General features: G+C 43.5%; 1 protein-coding gene across 1 annotated transcript; it reads right to left on the bottom strand.

The window, feature by feature from the left end:
* Window positions 1-319: 319 nt before the first annotated feature.
* Window positions 320-22,037, bottom strand: CTNNB1 (catenin beta 1). The gene is made up of 16 exons (XM_083875083.1): window positions 21,834-22,037; window positions 8,618-8,678; window positions 8,004-8,231; window positions 7,612-7,865; window positions 7,283-7,521; window positions 6,997-7,198; window positions 6,509-6,653; window positions 5,943-6,046; window positions 5,520-5,858; window positions 5,104-5,262; window positions 4,087-4,206; window positions 3,785-3,935; window positions 3,574-3,695; window positions 2,356-2,416; window positions 1,384-1,604; window positions 320-1,093 (listed from the first exon to the last, which is right to left on the bottom strand). Exons 2-15 carry the CDS (start codon window positions 8,628-8,630, stop codon window positions 1,396-1,398), a joined length of 2,346 nt encoding a protein of 781 aa, XP_083731209.1. The 5' UTR covers window positions 8,631-8,678; window positions 21,834-22,037; the 3' UTR covers window positions 320-1,093; window positions 1,384-1,395.
* Between the last annotated feature and the right edge of the window lie 257 nt (window positions 22,038-22,294).

Raw genomic sequence — 22,294 nt, forward strand, 5'->3', positions numbered from 1 at the left:
TGAGGGGAACCGAGGCAAGGCTGTGTCCTTTGTGAAGCCCAGTGAGATGTGGGGCTGGCAGGCCTGGCACACAGTGGAGTTGCCTCACATCTGGCTAGACCTGCCCCATGCTGAGGAACCTGCCAAAGCAAAGCAGGGGCAGACTGGTGCCTCAGAGCACGGCAGCAGGAAACCCCCAGGCTATGAAGGGTAACTATGCCAGAGTGGGATCAAAGAGGTAAATTACTCTTGGCTCTCTCCACTAAAGTGATTGTGCAAGTCCAGGACTATTTCTTAACACACAAATATACTTCGTGATCTGAAATAATTTGACACAGAATGAATTAAAAGTTTACTTTAATTTTGAACCATTTTATAACTGCATTTTTCTCATGAAGCATCTGTATCACAGCAGGCTACAATAACTTTGGGATAAAAGGCAACTGGTAAACTGTCCAATACAAGGTTCCAAATAAACAGTTCTTACTGGCCCCTACCCAGACATATCCCAGATAAAGTTTTTGATCAAAAACATGAAATAGATCCACCTGCTTATTTTAAGCATATTAAAAAGGAAACTAATTGGACCATTTCTATTTGTCTAGTTTTTTATACAAAAAGGCTACACAATGTTACACTTTATTCAGAATACAGTTAGAGCGATTATGAATTAGTGTTCTACACCTTTACTCAATCCTTAAAAATTAGAAACTGCTGTAGCATATTCACTATAACTTAATACTACAAGAGACTTTAAAAAAAACTAACAACAATTACTGCAAAAAGAAAAGCTACTTCCAAAGCAAGCAAGGTCAGTACCATTACAGAGATTTAAAAAAAATAATAAATTTTTAACAAGCAAGGCTAGGGTTTGATAAATTCCATCTTGCAATTCCTTCTTGTGCATTCTTCGTTTCTTGAATCACTCCCAAAATCCATTTGTATTATTACTCCTCGACCAAAAAGGACCAGAACAAAAAGTTTACTTCAATTGTTCCCATAGGAAACTCAGCTTGGTTAGTGTGTCAGGCACTTTCTGAGATACTAGCCCACCCCTCGAGCCCTCTCAGCAACTCTACAGGCCAATCAATGCAAGTTCACTCAGATGATACAGCTGCAAAGAGAAAAAACACAGGTGTCAGGACTCCCGGGTTGCAAAGGGCTGTTGTAACACATAAAGACTGCATGAAGCCAGTGCACAAGACATTACAGTTAATTACTTCCACACTTCACGGCAGAAGTCAGTTTGGAGTGTGCTCATTGTGTGTTTCAGAGCATTTATTCTTTATTCTGGCACACTGGGACCCAATTGAGCCAATCCCTCCCTGCCAACCAAGTCCTCAGTCCAGTCAGCTGTTTTTCTCTTTTTGTTTTGTTTTTAAATTCAAGGTTGGAGCTTCTTACCTAAAGGATGATTTACAGGTCAGTATCGAACCAGGCCAACTGATTACTGTCACCTGGAGGCAGCCCATCCATAAGGTCCTGGGCATGGCCAAGATCTGGCAGACCATCAACTGGGTAGTCAGCACCAGGGTGGTGGCCACCCATTTCATGTTCCATCATAGGGTCCATACCCAAGGCATCCTGACCGTATCCGCCAGAGTGGAAAGAACGGTAGCTAGGATCTAAGAAAGTTAAAGGTGGCAGAGGGAAAAAAAGCATAATGTTAACAGATGTTAGATGCATCAGAAGCTGCAAGTATCAGTGTGTGAGGAGATCGTGTAGCCATCTAATTGTTTTCTAGTTCAGCCAAGTTCAACACAATCTGGTGCCTGCCCTTAACGGCTATTCCATTGTTCGGAAAAGCCTTCCAGTAGGAGTCTGCAGACAAAGCACACTGCAGTCAGAAGCATGAGCAGATTCCAGCCAAGCCATTAGTCTGCACAATCAACAGTACTAAAACTCAACAATACTGCAGCAAAACCAGGCTCCAAGACTGTGGACTTGCTTCTGAAAGACTAGTCAAAAATAGCTCAGAATCCTCAGGGATAGGCTAGCATTCAAATCTATAGACACAGACTAACGCATTCAATACCAGCTTTGTTGTTTTAAAGAAAAACTGCACTATTGGAATTGTCAAGTCCATTTTTAAGGAATGGAAAAGATTTCTGGAAACAACAGCTCAGCAGGAGGTGTTCCCACAGGACTCAGACAGGAGACACTGGTTTTGCACGTTCATATGGTGCCCATTTCAGCGCCGCCAGGGGTGTTGCAGAAACTGGTTATTTGAACTGGCAGTTCCCCATCTGCCTGTCAGTTTGCAATACCTTGCTGAAGAGTAAATTCACTCTTCACTCATTTGCAGTTCTCCTTTAAAATCTATGACTTGACTTCATCCAATGGAAGGTTTAGTCAAGGGGAACGGAAGATACGTACCGTCTGGGCGGTATCCAAGAGGCTCTCCCTGGGCACCAATATCCAGTCCGAGATCCGCTGTCTGTGTGTACACAAAGAATTACAGAACAGTTTTAACATCAGGTCTTTCGGCCAGCACCACTAATTCTGAGTTTAAAAAGTTGCCCCAATTCCCTCTGAACAACTCTGCAGTGAGCACTGCAGCACTGCTGTCAACATGAAATGCCGTTTGAGCTAAGTATCTGCATCCAGCATGTAATATCCAGATTTAGGAATCCACAGATCACTGGAAGGAAGGTTCTGTCTGGGAATGAAAAAGATGGGGTAGGTCTAGGAACACTCCTCAGGTACACCTGTCCATATCCTGCAAGTCAGATATTCCCAAGCCAGCAACAGAGCTTTTAAGAGTTCTGAAGGAACCTCTCCCATTTGTTCAATTATAGAAGTAATTGCCTGCCTGCAGAGCAACTACCTAACTTCAGTCTCAAAGAGATATTCCATTTTAGCTTTTCCTCCTATGCATTCTTGTAGTAAATACCAATTTTAGGAAAACAGAAAAGTAAGCACTGAAATAGTACAAATTAAAGGCTACTCTCCCTTATGTAGTAGACCCATACAAGACAAGCTAGGCTCCTGAATCTTAAGAATTTGTGGGAAGACAAAGAATGAGTGAAGCATTCCTCATATCCCATGCAAACAGATTGACTTCAGTCTCAATTTACTGTCTAGTCCATTAAAAATGAAAAAAAGCCATGTGTGATAATGACCCTACAAACATATTCAGGTCTGAAATCTAAGTTCTCAGGACAAGTTGCATTCCCAAGCCAAGATTACTATTCCTGCACTGTAGGCTTAATGAAAGCCTCACAGGATATGTTTTATATTTATGCTTCCCTCATATCACTCATGTTTCTATTTTTGCATCCAGAGTTCATTAGGTTTTGACAAGCAACACAGAAAAATACAAAGTTCTTGTATACAGCTTTGCACACTAGCAAGCATAATGAACATGACACACTTCAGCAGCACCAGCAGAGAACAGACTCTTCCTGTCTGCCAGGGAAAAAGCAGCTGCTCCTGAACATGGAGAGAGAGAGAGTAAAGGAGGTACAGCCACCACACAGATGACTAAAGGTGGGCCTGTATCACTGATGGCATCTACACTTCACTGGTGGAAGGAGGAAGAACATATAAGTGAGCTCTCCCCAGGGAATTGTTAACACAGACCACAGAACTCACCTCGTTCCAGGCCATTGGCTCGGTCCGGAACAGGGAGCTTGTCAACTCAACTGAAAGTCGCTTCTTATAGTCCTGTGGTTTGTCCTCTGACATTCTGAACAGCACTGCAGCTGCGTAGGTTGCTGCCAAAAGGAAGAGTGATTTTAGTAGAGGTCAAGACTTCTATCAACTCTTCTAACACAAGTATAAAACCAGCCCTAAGTTCACTTACCAACACCCTCATTCCTAGAATGAAGCAGTTCTGTTAAAGGCGCAGTTGCACCTTCAGCTTCGATTGCTTCAGCTGCCTCCTTGTCTTGAGCCAGTTCACACAGTACACCAGCAGCTACTCTCTGGATATTCTCGATGGGAGAGTACAACAACTGCAACCAAAACACAAGGGTTCTTTAGCTCTTCCACTTGAAACGAGCTCTTCAGCGCACTCTGACTTTGCAGTTCTACCCAGAAAGTGCAAGAACTATTTTACTTCTTCTCCTAATATGTACTATAGTGCTGTCTTAAGCTCTTACTTACCTGCACAAATAGTGGAATGGTATTTAGACCCCTGATTACGATTCGATTATGAACATCACGTGCAAGAATGTGCAGGGCTCCAGTGCAGCCCTCGACAATTTCTTCCATACGCACACCCTCCTAGTTGGGGGGAGAGAAAAGGCATTTTTGAATTTGAGATAGTGTATGCTCTCTTCTTAAATGACTGTCAAAAAGCTTATCAGCAGTTTCCACTAATCAACCAAACTCATCCCCTGCACTTACCTGTTTCCCCTAAGTGCTGCCTTCAAACTTAGCATTGCTGCTATGAGTCAACCCAGTTTACACACCCAAATTCAGGACGTGAAGCATTCCAGTGGAACGCCTCAGGCTTTTATTATGAACTTCCGCTCTGATAACACCACCTCTTTTTTACAACCTGGATTAGCCTGGCAGTCACTAAGCTGGAAACAGCAGTTACCAGTAACAAAGAGGTCCCTTCCTGCCTCTGCACGAAATACCTACACTCCTGTACTGGTAGATGTTGCTTCCACTTGCTATACTAAGCAAACCCCCCTTTTGTTAATGTGTTTAGCATGATAAAAATAATCAAATTGAGACTGATCTTGTCACACCGACCTGGAACCCAAAGAGCTAACAAGTACGGAGCCTGCACAACTTCTCAGTACTTTTACAGCTCTAAGCACCATTGCAAATACGCAATAAGCTGTGACAGCATTCTTAAACCCGTTTTTCTGAGAAGGAGGAGGGACCTCCGGTTTTTTGGTAGACAATTACTTGCCTTGCCAGAGTAGGCAGTACCAGAATTTATATGAGCTCTAACATTAAGAATTAAATGCTTAAGAGGTTATTAAAATAAAAACAAAGGCTTTGGCATTATAATTTAAGAAAAATCTCAGGTCTTCCAAGACAGAGCTGTCAGCACACAGTGAATAATGTGAACTAGAACAACTAAGACAACAGTACTTTAGCCCAAGCACTACAGGGCTGAGGTGCACCGACAAACAAGGAGCTGCAGCGTCAGGGGAGGGCACTCACCACGAACTGCTGTTGTGTCCCACCCATGGAAGTGCGTCGCTGGGTATCCTGGTGTGCTCTAACCAGCAACTGCACTAGCCTTGGAATAGCACCTTGTTCACGCAGCGGGGCGTGGTTTGCAGGACACAGAGCCAGGTTGCGGATCAAGCCAACAGTAGCCTGCAGGTAAGGAACAAGTGGTGAATAAAACAGCAGGAGGAGTGTGCTTGCTGTTAGTGACTTCTTTTTTTGATCAGTTCATCTCAAATGTTTAAATCTCTAAGAGAAAGCACTAAGTTGCTCAACTGAAGCAACTTCTCCATCAGACAAACTGCCTCCCCAAAACCTTGGAAACTAAGTATTTTTCACTTTAAAGTTACATTTTAAAAAGCAACGGTTTTCAGTTTCAGCTCTGGTAGCTTTTCACCATTATTTACCTTGATCAAAGGCCAGTGTGAGGGTGGGTGCAACAGCTTTACCACCACTGGGAGTCCATAATGGAGACGAACAGCATTTTGAGCCATCTCCGCCTCTTGGTGTCTGCTGGTGAGGTGACGGAGCGCACAAATCGCAGGTTCCGTGATGTCCTCCCTGTCTCCAGCCCGGAGAACTGTGCGCACCAGAGCCTCAATGCCGCCAACCTGGCACACCATCATCTTGTTCTTGTAATTGTTGCAGGTAAGGTTGGAAAGGATGCCAGCGGCACAAGTCACAACATTAATATCATCTGATCCTAAAAGCTGAACTAGAGTTCCTAGAAGGCCTTCCATGCCCTCCTGCAGAAAAAGGGGAAGAAAAAGTTAAGTCTTCTTTTCCACTACATTGACTTTTGTTCTTGATCCCTTAGACAAGCCCTTTACCTGCTTTGTTGCAGCATCTGACAGATTTCTCAGAGTCCAGAGACAGTTCTGGACAAGACGCTGGCTTGGATCTGTGAGGTGGAGCCCCAAAGCTTGCATCCCACCTGGAAGATGGTACAGATTTGACACTGTTACTCAGATTTGACACTATACTGTGATGCTCACCTTCTCTTCCTTGACATCTGAGTGCAAAAATCTCACAAGTTTTTGGATCCTTCTTGTCGTTAAAATTACAAGATGGCTGGGCCATAGCTCTTCTTCACATAGGAAAATAACAACCCCCCGAAATTCCCTGTGTGATGCTGGGCCTTTTAAATGTGTGCATATTCTCAGGGATGCATCCTGACAACATTCAGCCACTAACACCACACAGTTAACAACACAGTGGAGTTATTAAAAACAGCCACCCTTTCATACTTCTGTATACTAAAGGCCTCCAAACCCCGTTATGGACTTAAGGATCATTGCTGATTTTTTGATGCTCGCAGTTCCTGTTCTTGGTGGAATGAACTGATCCCAAAGCACTATGCAGGGTTTTAAGTTAGCATTAAGTACAGTGTACTTACCAGCTTCAACAATAGCAGGTTTGTTGCTGGAGCAGACTGACAACACCTTCAGCACCCTACTTGTGGTCCACAATAGTTTCTCGTATGTATAGGTCCTCATTATGTTTACTAAAGCCTGGGGCCCGCCACTTGCCAGAATAATCAGCTGAAAGACAGCAAAAATAATATTTGTCTGTCACTTCCTACACATGTCAGCAGGTAGTAAACCTTGCTGGCTTACACCCCTCATGGTTACAGTTCCCTAAAAAAACCACTCCCATCTGGGAATTCCATCTGCTTATGTGGAATGTAAGTTTTGCAGTCTCACTATAAGCACAGCAGCATTTCTGAAAGAGAATTCCTGTATCCCGCCCCTCTTGCAAGGTCAGGACTGACTGGCGAAAGCCAGTGCCTGAAGATTCAGAGTCAGGAGGTCAGTACACAAGAACTGTCAGGTCATTCATCACAAGCTTGCTCATTTTAACTACTTCAGCACCAGAGGCACCTACCTTACTTTCTTGATTGCCATATGCTAAAATCTGAAGGCAGTCTGTTGTGATGGCCAAGAATTTGACGTTTGTCTTGTTGAGCAAGGCCACCATTTTCTGCAGCCCACCAGCGAGACGGACAGCCATCTTGGCTCCTTCCTGATGTAACAGGAGATTGTGAAGAGTTGTAATGGCATAGAACAGCACAGAGTCCACTGGGGACCTAAAGAAAGGAAAATCCTCATGAGTACCTGCTCCTAGCAAACCCAACTGCAAAACACAAGTAGTGCCTCAGCAGTGCACATACCCCAGCATTTTAACCAAAGCAGGGATGCCTCCTGATTTGAAGATTGCCAACAAGCCCTCACGGTGATGTGAGAGGTTGTGTAGGGTCCCTGCAGTACACCGCGCTGTCTCCACGTCGTTTGTGTTCTGCATGGTACGGACGATGGCAGACACCATCTGAGGAGATCTCATAATGGCGTGGCGAGACGCTTCCTTTTTGGACAGCTGATGAACCATAACTGCAGCCTTGTTCACCACCACCTAACACAAATGTTTGAATAAAGCTTTTAGTTTTAAGGTCACTGAAGGTGCTCCAAAAGCAAGCTTTACCCAGACAAAGAAAATATTTACCTGGTCCTCATCATTCAACAGTTTGGTCAGTTCTGGGATTGCACGAGTCGCAAGTTCAGCATCATCTTGGTAGTTTATCAAATTAACAACAGCATGTTTTAGCATCTGGGATGGCTCAGCCAGGCGTTGCACATTAGTTGGATGAGCTGCATCAAACTGTGTGGATGGGATTTGCATTCCTTCATCCAGGGTTTCAGGGAACATAGCTGCACGCACCCTCTGAGCTCTAGTCATTGCATACTGGCCATCAATATCTGAAAATAAGACAAGTCATAATAACCTCAAACTAGGAATAAAAAGCTCATCATCCAGATTGGCAGTAACTGAGTATTAGGTTTCTGTGTGGTTAAACTGCAAGTGCAAGCAAACGGGTGTAATAGAAAAGGCCTTACCCGCAACTTGCTCCTGGGTGAAGGACTGGGAGAATCCCTGCTCCCACTCGTACAGCACTTGTGTTGTGTCCACATCTTCTTCTTCAGGATTTCCCTTGCCACTCAAGGAGGGAGCAGTTGTTGTGGCACCAGAATGGATACCAGAGTCCAGATATGATTGCTGCTGCCAGTGACTGACTGCTGCTTTTCTGTCTGGCTCCATTGCCATATCCAGCTCCATCAAGTCAGCTGTAAGAAATCATTGGTGAACAATTAAGCTTAGTTCAATTACTCCAGCATGTATTAATCCTACAAGAGATGACAGAGATTTTAAATTAAAATAAGCTGTTATAAACTTCCTCAGCACTCACTGCAAGTGAGCAACAACTTTAAACTGAGACTTTATGTTGAACCAGTGCAGACATGTAAACCTGAGGAATAGGCAGAACAATCATTGCTATTGTGGCTGTCCTGACCTTAGAATAAATTTGTCTGAAGGTTTGATTTCCAGTGTAAGGTATTAATTACTGTAATAGAGCAGATATTATTCAATCTAAGTGACTTTGAAAAGTTAAAAAGAGAGGGATAAGGAGTCTTCTAAATTCTAGTAACAGAAATTGTAATGCATTATGTACCTTGAGTTGCCATGTTCGTCGTTATGCTCCCAGAACTCTTTCTTGCACCCTTTCAGAGATCCTAAAAAAGAGCAAGGTTAGAACTTATTAAACACTAATCAGAGCTCGTAAGACAGGATTTCATCAGAACACTGGAATTGCAAACTAAGACTTGGCATATCTTGCCATTTCATTACTACAGTGAGTATACTGAAATGCTAATTAGCAAACCCCCACAGACAGACATGCAAAAGAACACCATGTATCACCCAGACTTCTTCTGTCAGGTTATGTGTAAGGTATTCTCTTAGAGCTGCAAGAGAACAAGAATTGAAGACTGACCACGATAGAGCTATTTTTTACTCCTCCTATCTTTGCATAAGATGAAGTCCAGACATTAAATTCCAGAAAATGGAAATGCCACAAAGACAACGCCTAAATGTCAGACTTCCTCATTTCCCTCAAGGATAAACTACTTAGAAGATACTAGAAAAACTGTCTGATACAGGGCTACAACATGAATTCTCATGGGGAAAGCTGAAATGGCCATGCAAGGCAAACTGCACAAAGACTACCTGAAGGGTTATAACTGCACCTCCTCCTTTTTTCCCTTCCTATGCCAAAAGAATAAAGGTTTCTTCCTAAAAGAAAATCTTGCTTGAAGTTAAAACTAAAAATTGAACCAGCCTTATTAAAAAAAGAAAAAAGCTGTCCTTCAGTTGCACACACACTGAGTCACCAAACTCACTTTTATTTTTTGTACAGAAAGCCAAGATAGCTGGGGGCAAGGAGGCTGAAATATGATCAAATGCCCTACCTAAATTTTCAGTATGCACCTCCATTCAATATCATCAAGCAGTTTGGAAGTGTTTGTACCATAAATCTGTACCTGCCTCTTCACTAACCCAGAGAGAGAGGTTTGAGGCTACAGCTCCACAACAGGTCACTTTTATTTTACTTAGCTCCCTTCCTCCCAGTTCCATACTGTTTCCAGCACAGATACTGAGCTGGTGACAGCCTATTCTGGGAGCCAGCCAAGCAGAAACATTTGTAGTGGTAGCTTGTGCAGGGAGCAAGACCATCTCTTGCAGCAATCAGCTTTCACTGTGCTGTTAGGTGTTGGAGCTGTGCAATGAAGTAACCCTGAAAGGACAGGTCTGCAGTGCTGTATCAGGAGAACAAAGCCCACCTGGCACTGGATTTGTGTAAAGACAGATTTCCCAGTTTAAGAGTTTCCTTCAGGAGCACCTTTTTGAAAATCATAATTAAAGAGAGGCCAGGCCTGCAGTTCTAAAAGTCTCACTGGATAGGTGGGACAAGCTTGTACTTCACTGACTCTGAGCCAGCTGCAACATACTCCAGCAGCTCCTGAGCAATCTTGTTGCTTGGCTGTACAAATGCCAGTGCTGTTTGTCCTGACTCTGCACTCCCACAACTTCTGGCAGCAACCCTTCTCTGGCACTTTTAAAATGGACAGTAGATCTGCAACTGCAGCGGATAAACACCATTAAGCTGATATAAGACATTACACAACATACAATAAGCTTCCTGCTGTGCAGCTGGAAACTCTGAACTGGGAAACTCCACAGCCTGGGAGAGACTGTCCAACTCAGAGTCTGTTCTTGGCAATGGGCACGGAGGATGTGCTGAAAATACAGACACTTATTCCAGTCCCTCACCCATGGATTCTTCCAACATGCTGTTAGGAGTTTGAGTATTAATGGGGAAAGAAAACCTTAACTCACACTGTCATTCCACCATTGATTAAAAAATTCTAATGAGTAGCTAAATTGAGGAAGTGCCTATACAAAAGCTTGATAGCTCTTTGCAGGTCTTCTGCATTACTTTGAGTTCCATTAACACCTTTCACACAAAAAGGGAATAGCAGTAACAGTCAAATTTGTATCTTTGCTCCCTGTAGTCCTCACTCTAAGTCAGATGTGACACTTCCAATAAAAAATTTGGCATGTTCTAGCTGCTATATGAAATCTGCAATATGCTTAGCACAAAAAAGATTTATTTCTACTATAAACTTCTCCATCTCCTCCCATCAGGGCTATGCTAAAAAATTTATCACTAAACTGGTTGTGAAGTTGACTGGTTCATCTACCAGTATGTTAAGAGCAGTGACTAGGTTTCAAGACGTTTACTACCACCTGAGATTTCTATATGCAATAAGGGGCTTGGGAAGAATATTTATAATTTTCTCCACTGTTGAATTCTGCATCAATGGAGGCAACTGGCTCATAGCACCTGCACTCTGACGTTACTGTTTCAATTTCAGCAGCCTGAAGAGATCAGAAGAGTAGCTCTACCATTAGGTAAAATCCAGCAGGTCAGAGTAGCCACTGAACAGCAGCACTGTTCTAAAACAACACTGACAAGCACCTACAACAGAGCAATGAAGAAACTAAGTGCTCAGAAATGCATTACCAGTCAGACATTCAGTCTTTGGAATGCTGACCCTTGATCAGTCTGCGAGTTGCATCTACAAGTTCCAACACTGATCTGCCTTTCATACACCTGTAGCCCCCCAGCAACCCCTGGTAGCTTTTTAAAATTATTTAGATGGGGAATTTAATCCTAGAAGTTCAAACTAACTGCCAAATAAAAGTAGCCAGGGTTTGGTTTTAGGTTTTCTGCACTTAAACAGAAGTTTTCTCATCTTTTCCTTCACATTCTTTTCTAATTTTACAAAGGGGTAAACTGAGTCCAGGCAAGCTGCTGACTTTGTCTTCCTGTTTGTCACTCTCAAGGTGACCCAACACACAAAGGGAGCGACACCACCAGGCTGGGTACAAACATTTCTCCTGCACATTTCTTGACTGGACCAGTACAAACAGGACCAGTACAAGGTCAGCCAAACACATCTCAACCATCAGGAAGAGACAACGCCTCAGTGTACTTTACAAACACACTTCAGCATTGCTGCAAGCCTCTGCAATCTTTGCAATTTCTGAAGGCTAGCAGGTACTCAGAAACGGGAATTCTGATAAATATTACGTTATACAGCTCACATGAATGTACTGCTAGGAGCTTTAGGACTGGACTCTTCTCAAAAAGCTCCTCCTGCCCCATGAGACTATCCACTTGCTTAGCAAGCATCATCAGCTTGGGGTTTAAATGAAGGCTGGAGTTTTTCAGACTACATATTAACTCACGGGAAGAGCAATTCAAGACCTTGCACTAGGCTCTATTACATGGGATCTGTAAGCTTAGAAGGCATGAGCTAATAATTTCAAATTACTACAGAAGACAAATCAATTTTCTTGATTTTTAAAAGGAATGAAAGTAGTATTAGGTATTACTTCTGATCGGTGTTTTTATTAGATACTGATTTCTGACTCTGGAGAATAGTTAGGCATATGCCAAGAAAGTCAACAAGCCTACAGCAGTTCTGAAATCTGAACAATTATTTTCTTTAAGACTGACTCAAATGACACCGGAGTGATAAGCAGTTCCCTCCCCACCCCTGCCACTTTTATAAAGCAAGTCAAAGTCCGCAATTCTGCCATAAATCCTTTATTTGAGAGAAGTATTTTACTAAACCTTGCACAAGAAATCCAGACTGATCTATCCAAACACCATGAACTGCTGCACACAGACACCTCTCCTGACCACGTTACCCTGTTCTTTGTCTCATCTGGGGCTGACCAGGCAACTGCATCTTTAAACCACCCACCAGTTCTGAGTGATCCATTTGCTTACACAGAACAAGCAGATCATCTCGTGACAGTCACAGCAGTTAAAATGTGTATCCTCTACACACAGGGGAAGAGAAGTACTGGTACTGAAAAACTGATACTGAAAAGTTTTTCTCCAAGAGCTCTGAAGTCATTGCAACTATTCCCAAGGTGTTACTGAAAGCATCCTCCGGGTCTGATTTTATAACTGGTCTTAGCTGCTTGCCAATCATAGTACCTGTGTATCTGCTTTATAAAAATCCATAGCCAAAATATACAAGCAACAGCAATTCCACAGCTAGTAACACCAGAGGCACTCATTTCTATGACCCAGGTCCTTGTATTTCAGTTCTTAATGTAGCAGAAGCTTCCTAATTAACCTTAGTTTTCAAGTTGGGCATTTGAAAAATACATCCAATTAAGGAATTAAAAAACAAATCACAACAAAACAACCCTTTTTAATCTTCCTCTGGAAGTTGTTAGCCTGTTTTCTAGAAAACAAAATGTGGGGGAGGAGGAATCATCCAAGTAAGACAATACTGACAGAGGAAACATCAGGAAAAAAGCTTCCACAGTATAAAGGCACTTTAGCAGGAGTGGCTGAACTGTCTCTAAGCACTTTTTGGTATAACCTAAGCCCCAGATACAAAGACTCTTGCAACAGGCAGACCTGTCTTCATAAAACTAATGAATCTTTATTCAAATGTGGATAAAGTTCTCTCCTCCCATATCCACCTGCAGGTCCTAAAGAAAACTGAGAAATTTTATCTGGCTTTATTGAGCTCTGGTAAAAGTACCTTTGTAGGTAATTTTGGAGGTCCTTCATGTACCAGATGCTTCTGTGAGATTGGTAAGAAGTCCTGGAAGGACAGTTTTGGTGTTGTGTGTTTTAAGGAATGTTAGAAGCTTGTGGTAGGAATGACAGCTGGAGTTTACAATTTTTTTGTAATAAATGAAGAGAAGATACTTTATTTGAAAACAGGTACAGAGTGTGCTTGAATTTCACCCTGAAAACTGCATTTTTAAAAAAAAATTATTTTTCTTGTACAAAGATACCACAGGATTACAACAGTTTTCCTGAAATACATCTCTATATGCAGTAAACAAATACTGAAGAGCATTCCCATATTCTGTCTTGAATAATAGCATTTGCAATTCCCAGTCACCTTGTCACCTCTAAAAGAAATAGCCACATGCAGTGAGTGTAGATTATTTTGAAGTTAGTTATATGTATTAGAAGGCCTTGACTATTGGAAAATTAGTCACCCATCAATATTGACATCTGCACACCACTGCTGTAAGGACTTGAATGACAAAAACCGCCATGAAACTCACTGCAAAGTGGCTCTTGAATAATAGGTATGGTCTGTAAATTACCACATTAAAAGAAGCAACGAACCACTTGGATATTTTTAGAGACAGAAAAATTAAGGTTTATCTTATTATCAGTACTAGGAAACTGAATATATAACTTAATATATTTTATATTAATATCAGGCTGCCTTCTGCTTTTAACAGGGTGATTTTTAATACTATGTAAAAACATCTTCAGGTGGCTTATGACAAGACACCTTAACCTAGTGGAAGAAACTTAGACAGTATGTAATAGCAAAGGAAACAAGTCAAACCATGCAGTCTTTTTCCTCTAAAGGGGAAAAAAAAAGCCTATAGGCTTTCACAGCTTTAAAGCTTTTCTACCTTTTTTTTTTTTGGTTTTTTTGAGTTACATGGTAGAAACATTCATCTATAGCCTTTACTACTACTTCAGAAGAAGTGCCATGGCAAGAGATGAAGCAGTATTACTATATTTAAGTGTTGTGCCAAGATGTAGCAACAACTTGAACAATTTCAGAAGTTCCACTGAAAACTAAGAGCTACCGGTAATCTTGACCTGAATGTCACAGCCATGTGCCCACTCTGAAATCCATCTCACTGATCCTGGACTGCAACTGAACAAACTCATTTATAAACTTTACCTTGTGGCAAAATTACTCTGGTTGTTTCTCCAAGCAACATTTGTTAGTTTGCATCCTTCTCTCCCACCACACTATTCTGGCTTAGTGAAGTATTTCTCTTCTCTCCAGTGATAAACCCTGTATCCTGTGTAATCCACCCAGCTCAAATTTATCCAGGCAGGAATACTTCAGACAAATTCTACTGATGCCTGCAGAAAGTTAGAATATATTGCTGTTTGCAAGGCATCTTCTATCTTAGATTTAGCTAACCAGATCATAAAAAATATGACTCTGAACCCAGAATATATAACAGTGTTAAAATGGTCTTTAAATTCTTTTATTATTAAGACTGAAAGGGGAAGGTTTGTATTTCCTAACAAACTTCAGGAAATCAAGAAATCTGAATATCTGCTACACCGACCTCAATGGTTAAAAAGTTTCCAAGCTTTCAACATCCTTAAGACATGCTGGAAGAAGCAACAAACCAGCTCAGATAATCCACAGATTTAAAGTTGGAGAGGGGTGCAGATCTGCCAAAGCTCACTGCAAGTCACCTCTATTTCAACCACTCTTTGCTGCTTCATTTCCAATTCTTTATTTCCTTTTTCCTTCAGGCATCCCAGATTGCTATTACATCAATTGTTCTGGCTTCTCAGCCTTAGAAATTATCTAAAAATTCCTTTCTGTAACAAAGGCAGAAAAACCTCCCCACACTAGCTTTTGTAAGGGCTTTTTTTCTTAGTAAGAGTTCACTTTATACCACACACAAAATAACATGTTGCCTCTCTATTTTCAGTTATGTCAGCAATTTAAGACCAAGAGTACTGAAGAGAGATTCTATTCACATGCCCATTGGCTAAAGCAAACAACATGTAAATATTTCTTTCTTGCTAGACTTTTCCATGTTGATTACAACTGCTTGGTGGAACAGAAATGCAGGCAGTCTGGTAGCCTTGACTAGACTTTAACACTGGGTTAGCTGTACTTAAAAAGAGAACATATTCCTCAAAAAATGTCTAGTGAAGAAATACTGAGGTTTTACAAGTTCCAAAACACTCAAGGCTTGTTCTGGAGTCAATACAGTCTTAAGCAAATGTGACAAAGGAGAGAAAGGGGTCACAAGAACTTTACAACAGCTGTAAAGTTCCAGTCTGCCACACTTCACCTCTGGAGCACTAGAGAGTGTTCTGACATGGCAAGACACTCACCTGGCTTTACCTCTCCCTTCCTCCTAAAAGAGAAAGCAGGCTAGTAAAGGATCCTATCTCCTACCCAGCTTGCAATGTTCAACAATTCCCGAGTTTCAAGCTCACTTGAGACTATGACATAAGTGTAGCAAGAGCCACATCTCACCTTGCTCACCTGAAGTACAGAAAGCCTCCCAGGATGTGGGTAGCTTTAGTCAGTAACTGAAGATCAACTCTGCACGGACTGACAGCTCAGGTAACAAAAGGTCTGAAGTGGAGGTCAGAGATTTCACTGGCAGATGGGGCTCTTCCAGCTGCAGCCCTGCCCGTGTTGCTCTCTGAGCAACCAACAACATGAAGGCACTGACAGCTTGTGCAATTCCTCAGGGCCTTCACAGGTACTAAGGTTTAAGTACCCTTTTAAAAACAACCCATTAAAACTCCCAATAAAGCAAGAGCTAAAGGGGGTCTGACAGACACTGCCAACCAACAAATACCTCAGATAACTAATGTACAAAATGATGAGAACCCAAAAGAGAAGTCAGAAAAAGCACATCAGGAAAGTTACTAAAAAGGAAGTGAAAGTTCATTCTGGCACCAATGTGCACTATCATTCTAGAAGACGAACTTTGAAACTGCAGAACCTGCTAGGAAGCCCCCCCAAACATAAAGCCGTCAATATCATATAAAGGTTCTCCTTTTGGAAGAAAGGAGATGCACAGTACTTCACTCCTTAGGACTGACATTCCAGAGAAACTTGGGTAGAATTACAGACTGATGGGACACAGAGATATGTCTAAATGGACTTGACAGCAGTTACCTACCGCCATAATTTCTTATCAGCAGTCCCCTACATAATTTTGCTTGATGCTGGCCAGAGGCCCATGGCTGGGCATCCTGTGCAATGTAAGGAAAGCACTTTTTACATAGTCACACACTTACTTAAATCATACTTATACTGCAGGAGCTGAAATTTCACAGCAGTGGATCCTGTAACTTCAGAAATTAAGCGTTTGGATCCACAGCACAGTTATTTTGCCTTTTACCTAGAGAACATTCAGGAGATACAAGGGGCCTGTCAACCCAATCCTTTATATTCAAAATGATGGGCAACTATACCAGCAGCTTCTAACAGGATCTGCAAACAAAACACTCTTGTCCTAAGTATTTATTTGTTCTTTCTAGAAACTTCTGGTTGTTTCTCAGAGCTATAGGCAGCAGCTGTGTTCAAGTTGACAAATCATCAGATCATGTTTGAAAGTAATGATTTAAGAGAGCTTTTCATCAGCCAGTACACCACAGCACCAGCAAAAACTTTCACTTTGTTAGTTGGCAGCACAGACCTCAACACCAAAGTATCCTCCTGACTGTCCAGGATGGGAGCTGATGATAATCTTAAATGTTATGGTGTGGAATCTGCTTCAAATACAACTGTGGTGTTACACATCCAACTTGAGAACAAAAGTAATGAACTTCCTCACGTATCAATCCCCTGACAGCCGTTTGTAGCTCAGTATTAGAGGACTGGCATTACAGTTTCAAGTTTATGAACTTGCATTAAGTCATAACAAGATTATCAACCCAATTACTCTCATGTTTTAATTATTTTGACCAACTAAGCACCAGCACCACGTACAAGTAAACTCAAAACAGTTACTAAGTCACTTCTGTTCAGCAATGGATTTGGGATCTTTGGGTCACTGGCACACATTTCCCACTAGGGCTTTGTGCAGCATCACTAAGTTTGAGTATCCTCATGGCTGGTCACAACATTGAGAGCAGTTTTATTATCACAGCTCAGACAGTTCCTTCCTTTTACTTGCAGAACTCAGATATCTACATTATGTATACTCCCATCTTAATTAGGGATGAGACAGTGTTTCTATCCAAGGTTTAGTCTGCCAGCAGGACTGATGTAATAAATATACAGAGATTTACAGCTTTTGGTCCGTGTGCCTGTACTGATTCCTGGGTAAGATGACTGTAGTAGAGAGCTGGCAGCAGACAGGATCAAAATTCATTCTTTAGTCTTACCTAGTCACACACAAAATAAAAGTTGCCATTGTGACCATTTAGAGGCAACTTATGATAATTCTGATAAATATTCTACCACATTTCATTTAACACTCACAGGAACAAAACTATTGCCAGGCCTCATGTTTCCCTACCCACACAGCTTTGTGTATCAAAACCAACAATGGTTCTGCAGTCATTTAACACAATCGTGTGCATCACTAACAACAGACACAGTTACAGAAATACCTTTCTGGCTGTTTGTGCATAACTTGAAACACTCATTTCCACACCAATACAGGAACAACTCAGCAAACCATCTCTCCTCCAAACGAGGAAGTGTCACCCACAATCCAGTTTCTTCTTGGACTGCAACGCCACAGTCAGCCCTGAACTCTGATGGATTAAACATTAATCTCCACGGTTTAAGAAACCAGAGTGATTAGTCATAATTACACTGACAAAATACTTATGAATCTGAAAGTGGCTGTCTTTGCTTGTCTGTCAGAATAACTCTACTCACAATAAGGCACACCAACACTCCAAAAAGGACCGTTTAAACAACAAACATGCTACTGACGCCTGACACTAAAAGATGTTTCTTCAACTCACTCTTTATTAATACAAACTAACAAGGCAGCTGCATTTAGTAGCACCTTTAGGATGTTAAGATTTCTGGCCACTGGAGGGCACCTGAATTGTTGCCAGGACAATACAGAACTACTTGCTACAGTTGCTGCAGAGTTGGCAAACTTCTCCAATTTATACAAGTCTATTTAGTGCAGTAAGTCAGCCCAGAAATGCTGGTTCCAGCAAATACACGTACAGTGCACACGGTGCATTTGCCAACTCCAGCAAAATCCAGCTAGCTCATACTGTTTTTTTAAATGCAGCAACATAGAATACCACATTAACTCTTTCACCTTTCCACATCATTCCTCAAACAAGACTCCACAATTGTTTCCTAAAGTCGACTTGGAACAAGAACAAAAAGTTCTGCTGTAAAGTAACACTTGCACCCATACTTCCTCAGGCAAGGAAAACACAGGATGAATTTGCTTTAACATCAGAGTTAACAGACTCATGAGATCAGGCTGAGCTACAGTTATGTTTCACATGGTCACCTCATCCACTTGATGTTCCACACAGACAGAAATGCCAGAACCAGACTTCCACTAGTTCTCTCCCTTGAACTTGAAGTTACCTGTCAGTGAAAAAAGAAAAACACAAAACCCCAAAAACTGAAACAACTTTTCTGGCTCCTCCTTCTCATGAGAGGCAGCACAGACTACATAGTGCCAGCACAGTTTAACACATCACTCTCCTGGGCTAAAGCCTGATCGCAGACTACAGCAAGTTCTACCTCGGAATCAAGTGCCAGAAATGGATATTAAAAGTTAAACACTGTCAGGTTGCCTTATGTTGGCAAGCCAATTCAATAGGTGCTTAACTGGAAAATCAGAAATATTGCCCTGCCAGGAAAATAATTTTAGCTAAAGAGACAAGAAGAGTCACACACAAAACTTACTGCCAAGGAGTTTGCCATTTCTAGGTTCCCCCCAGTCAGCCAGCAAGGCACTGGGCTCAGAGCTTGCAAGTGCACCTTCTGAGGAGCCAGGAGTAACTCACAGCTGCCTGCACAGTTTCTCCCAGGTTCTATCAGGCTTTCTCAAGTATGATGTTCAAGATAAGTAAGGCCAGTCCTGATTTTCCTGCCATGGTATGCAGGCTACCACAGCCACAGAACGAGTTTTGCTGCAGGCAACTGCACGATCACCACAACCCCTGCATTACCAGTTTAACCACAAATAATGGAGGTGATTTTGATTACTGCTGTATTTGCACACTAGTCTGCCTACTAGACAATACTCTGCAGAAACATCCTTATCCTGGAGTTTCAGACAGCACATTCAGACTTCATTTTCTGAGACAGAAGCCTCTGACAGCCACATTTCCTGCTCCATTCTTTTCACTTCCCTTTCTACCCCTGGAAACACTGCAAAATCAGAACACCACCAGTAATAACCTCTTGCCTTAACATCCCCAAAACCTCAAGCTTAACTCTGCAGAACACAGTATTTCAGGATGCTAACTCAGATGTAAAGTCACAACAGATGGACGTATGTTTCAGAAAAAAAAATCATTATGTCTGAAGGGCAACCAGGTTCCACAGCCAAGGTTTATCGAGCCAGTTACTGACACATCACAGTCAGAGCAAAATGCTGGTGGTGGCCAGAGCAGACATACACCATGCAAAGAGCCCAGTTTATTTATAGCTTAGGCAAGAAAAAGGAGGCTTAGGCTGATAAGACTGTAACACAGTATTTGAAGTGATTTTTCCAATCAAGCTTTACTTTGTACAAAATCCTTGCTCCTAGAAGGTCTCATGCTGTCCTTTCCAACATGATGTATTTACTTATTTCTCCCCTAGACCTTGTGAAACAATCAGCCACACAGACCAAAGTGAACATTCCCCTGGATATCAGGTTATACCTGAACAGAAAATATCTGAACTAACATGAGCAAATACAACATTTCTTTAGAACAACTCCAGAACACTGAGACACTCAGTATGATTTTGTACTGAACAGCTGAATTTAGAGAGCCTCCAACTCTTGCCTGAATGCCTAAGCAGCCTCATTTGCAACAGTACCAGCCATTAGACAAACCACACAGCAATCACATACCTGCAGCTGTCAGCACCTTTTTATCAGAAGTGCAAGATCAACATTAGGTTCCTGGACTGTTAGGTACTTAAATTCACATTTTAACTTGGGCCAACGCACACCAGTAAGTTTTGTTCCTTAAGCTTTTTTTTTTTTTTTTTTTTTTGAGCTTTGCAGTAGTATCTTTTTGTCATTCAGAAGCAAAATCGTAACTGGGAAGTTGCTGTCTGGCGTGCCTGAACTTAGGACCAAGAAAACCCCGCCACTCTTTCAGCTAGTTTTCTCCTCTTCGCCTTTACTGTAGTCTCGGCACATAAAGATCCTGTTTTACTAAAACCCCTCCTTGATTTCCGTCCGCCGACCTCAGCATACCAGCCCAGCCTCTCTCCATTCACCACTTGCATACTTGGGGGATGGGAGGACCACAGATGTCTGGAATATACAGAGTGTCAGAACAATGGCTGCTCCATGAGAAAGAGATCAAGAAGTAGCTGATTACAAAGATCAACACTGCTACTTCTCAAGTCACAAGGAAGTTGCCCGTGGTACTTTCACAGAGTCTGTCCTTTCTTTCCAGAAAGGATAATCTTCAAAGGTGGTTTTTTGGGAAGAGATACAAAAAGAAACTACCCAACGTCCTACACGGAGTTTTAACTAGGGAAAAAACTCAAGGTTTTGCTAAATTTAAGAAAGCTTGCTGCTCTAGGAGCAGCTAATCACGCACAATAGAGATTAATTAAGCTTTGTTAAAAACAACACATCTGTAGACCCTGCTCCTAGAGAAACAAGAGCCCTAGGTAGTTTTGGGAGTGAGGGCGAGTTGATCCCTACTCCTGGGGAAAGGCGGCACTTTGGGAGGCTGGAGCTGCCGACCCTGCTCCTAGAGAAACAAGAGCCCTAGGTAGTTTTGGGAGTAAGGAGTCGATCCCCGCTCCTCGGGAAGGCGGCACTTTGGGAGCTGGAGCCGCCGTGGTCCCCAGCCCAGCCCAGCCCAGCCCAGGCGGCCACGGGAGGAGCGGGCGCTTCCCCGGCACCGTGCGAGCCCCAACACCGCCCGAGCCATTCCCTGCAACACCCTGGCACGGTGCGTGTTAAAAAACTTCATTTCATTGCTCCCAGCTCCGGGAAAGCTTCCTTTCGGTGACACCCAAGAGCAGCAGCAGCATAAGCTCCCCAGCAAATATGCAATGCCACTAAGACCGAAACCCCACAAGGCAACAGATTAGTTATCTCCCGCTGACTGCAGTGACCGTGATTAATTATATTCGGCACAAATAAACCCGTACCCTGCTCTCTTTCCCCTTCTATCGCCAGAGGGGATCTGCAACCCACCGGCGGCGACTCACTACTCCCCTAAAAAGGCGGGGGGGGAAAACCTTTAAAATAATAATGAAAAAGGGTCATTAAAGTACTCCGGGCTGTGCTGCAAAGGAGAGCCGGGACTGGCCTTCTCCCGCAGAGCGGGGCAGCCGCCCCCTCGCCCCAGGACGGGCTTCCCAAGAGACACCTCGGGAGCCGCAGCTGCCGCTCCTGCGGCCACGCAGCTGTCCGGACCTCCCAAAAACAAGAGCCCTCTTCTCCCTTCCTTTCCTGCCCCCCCAGCCCTCTCCCACCCCCGCTCCCCCTCCCCCAGCCCCGTCCTTCCCGCCGGGCACACCCTGGAGCCCCTCACGGCGGCGGGGGGGCCCGGCCCGGGCCAGCGCCGAGCTCCCGGCGGAGAAAGCGGCACTAACGTCGGAAGGGAGAGCGCAGGGTCCTCCCGGGCTCCGGCGGCGGCGGCTGCTGCTGCCCGGGCGATCCCGGTCCAGGTCCGTCTTTCCTTCCTTGTCCCCCCGCCTCCGCCGCCTCCTCGTCCTCGCTGACGGCGGTGCCCCCGCCGCTGGCTCCCGGGTGGCGACCGTACGGGGCGGCGGTGTTTGTGTCCCCCGAGCGCCGCCGCCGCCGCTGCTCCCAGCGCCGAACCGAGCGAGAGCCTTAAAATGGCGTCGCTCACAAGGAGGTTCTTATAGCAGCGGCGGGCCCGGCTGTGTATCCTGCCGCCGCGGCCGGGCCCCGCGCGCGGCATTCCATAGGCGCCCGGCGCTCAGGGCAGGCTGGGGGAGGAGGAGAAATAGTGCCCGGCTCCCAGGGCGGAGGGAGACACGGAGCGGGGAAGCGGCCGGGATGGGGGAAGGCCGGGCCGGGTTGGGCAGGG

The sequence above is a fragment of the Zosterops lateralis genome, assembly GCF_965231275.1.
Source record: "Zosterops lateralis genome assembly, chromosome: 1".
Taxonomy (NCBI): Eukaryota; Metazoa; Chordata; class Aves; order Passeriformes; family Zosteropidae; genus Zosterops; species Zosterops lateralis.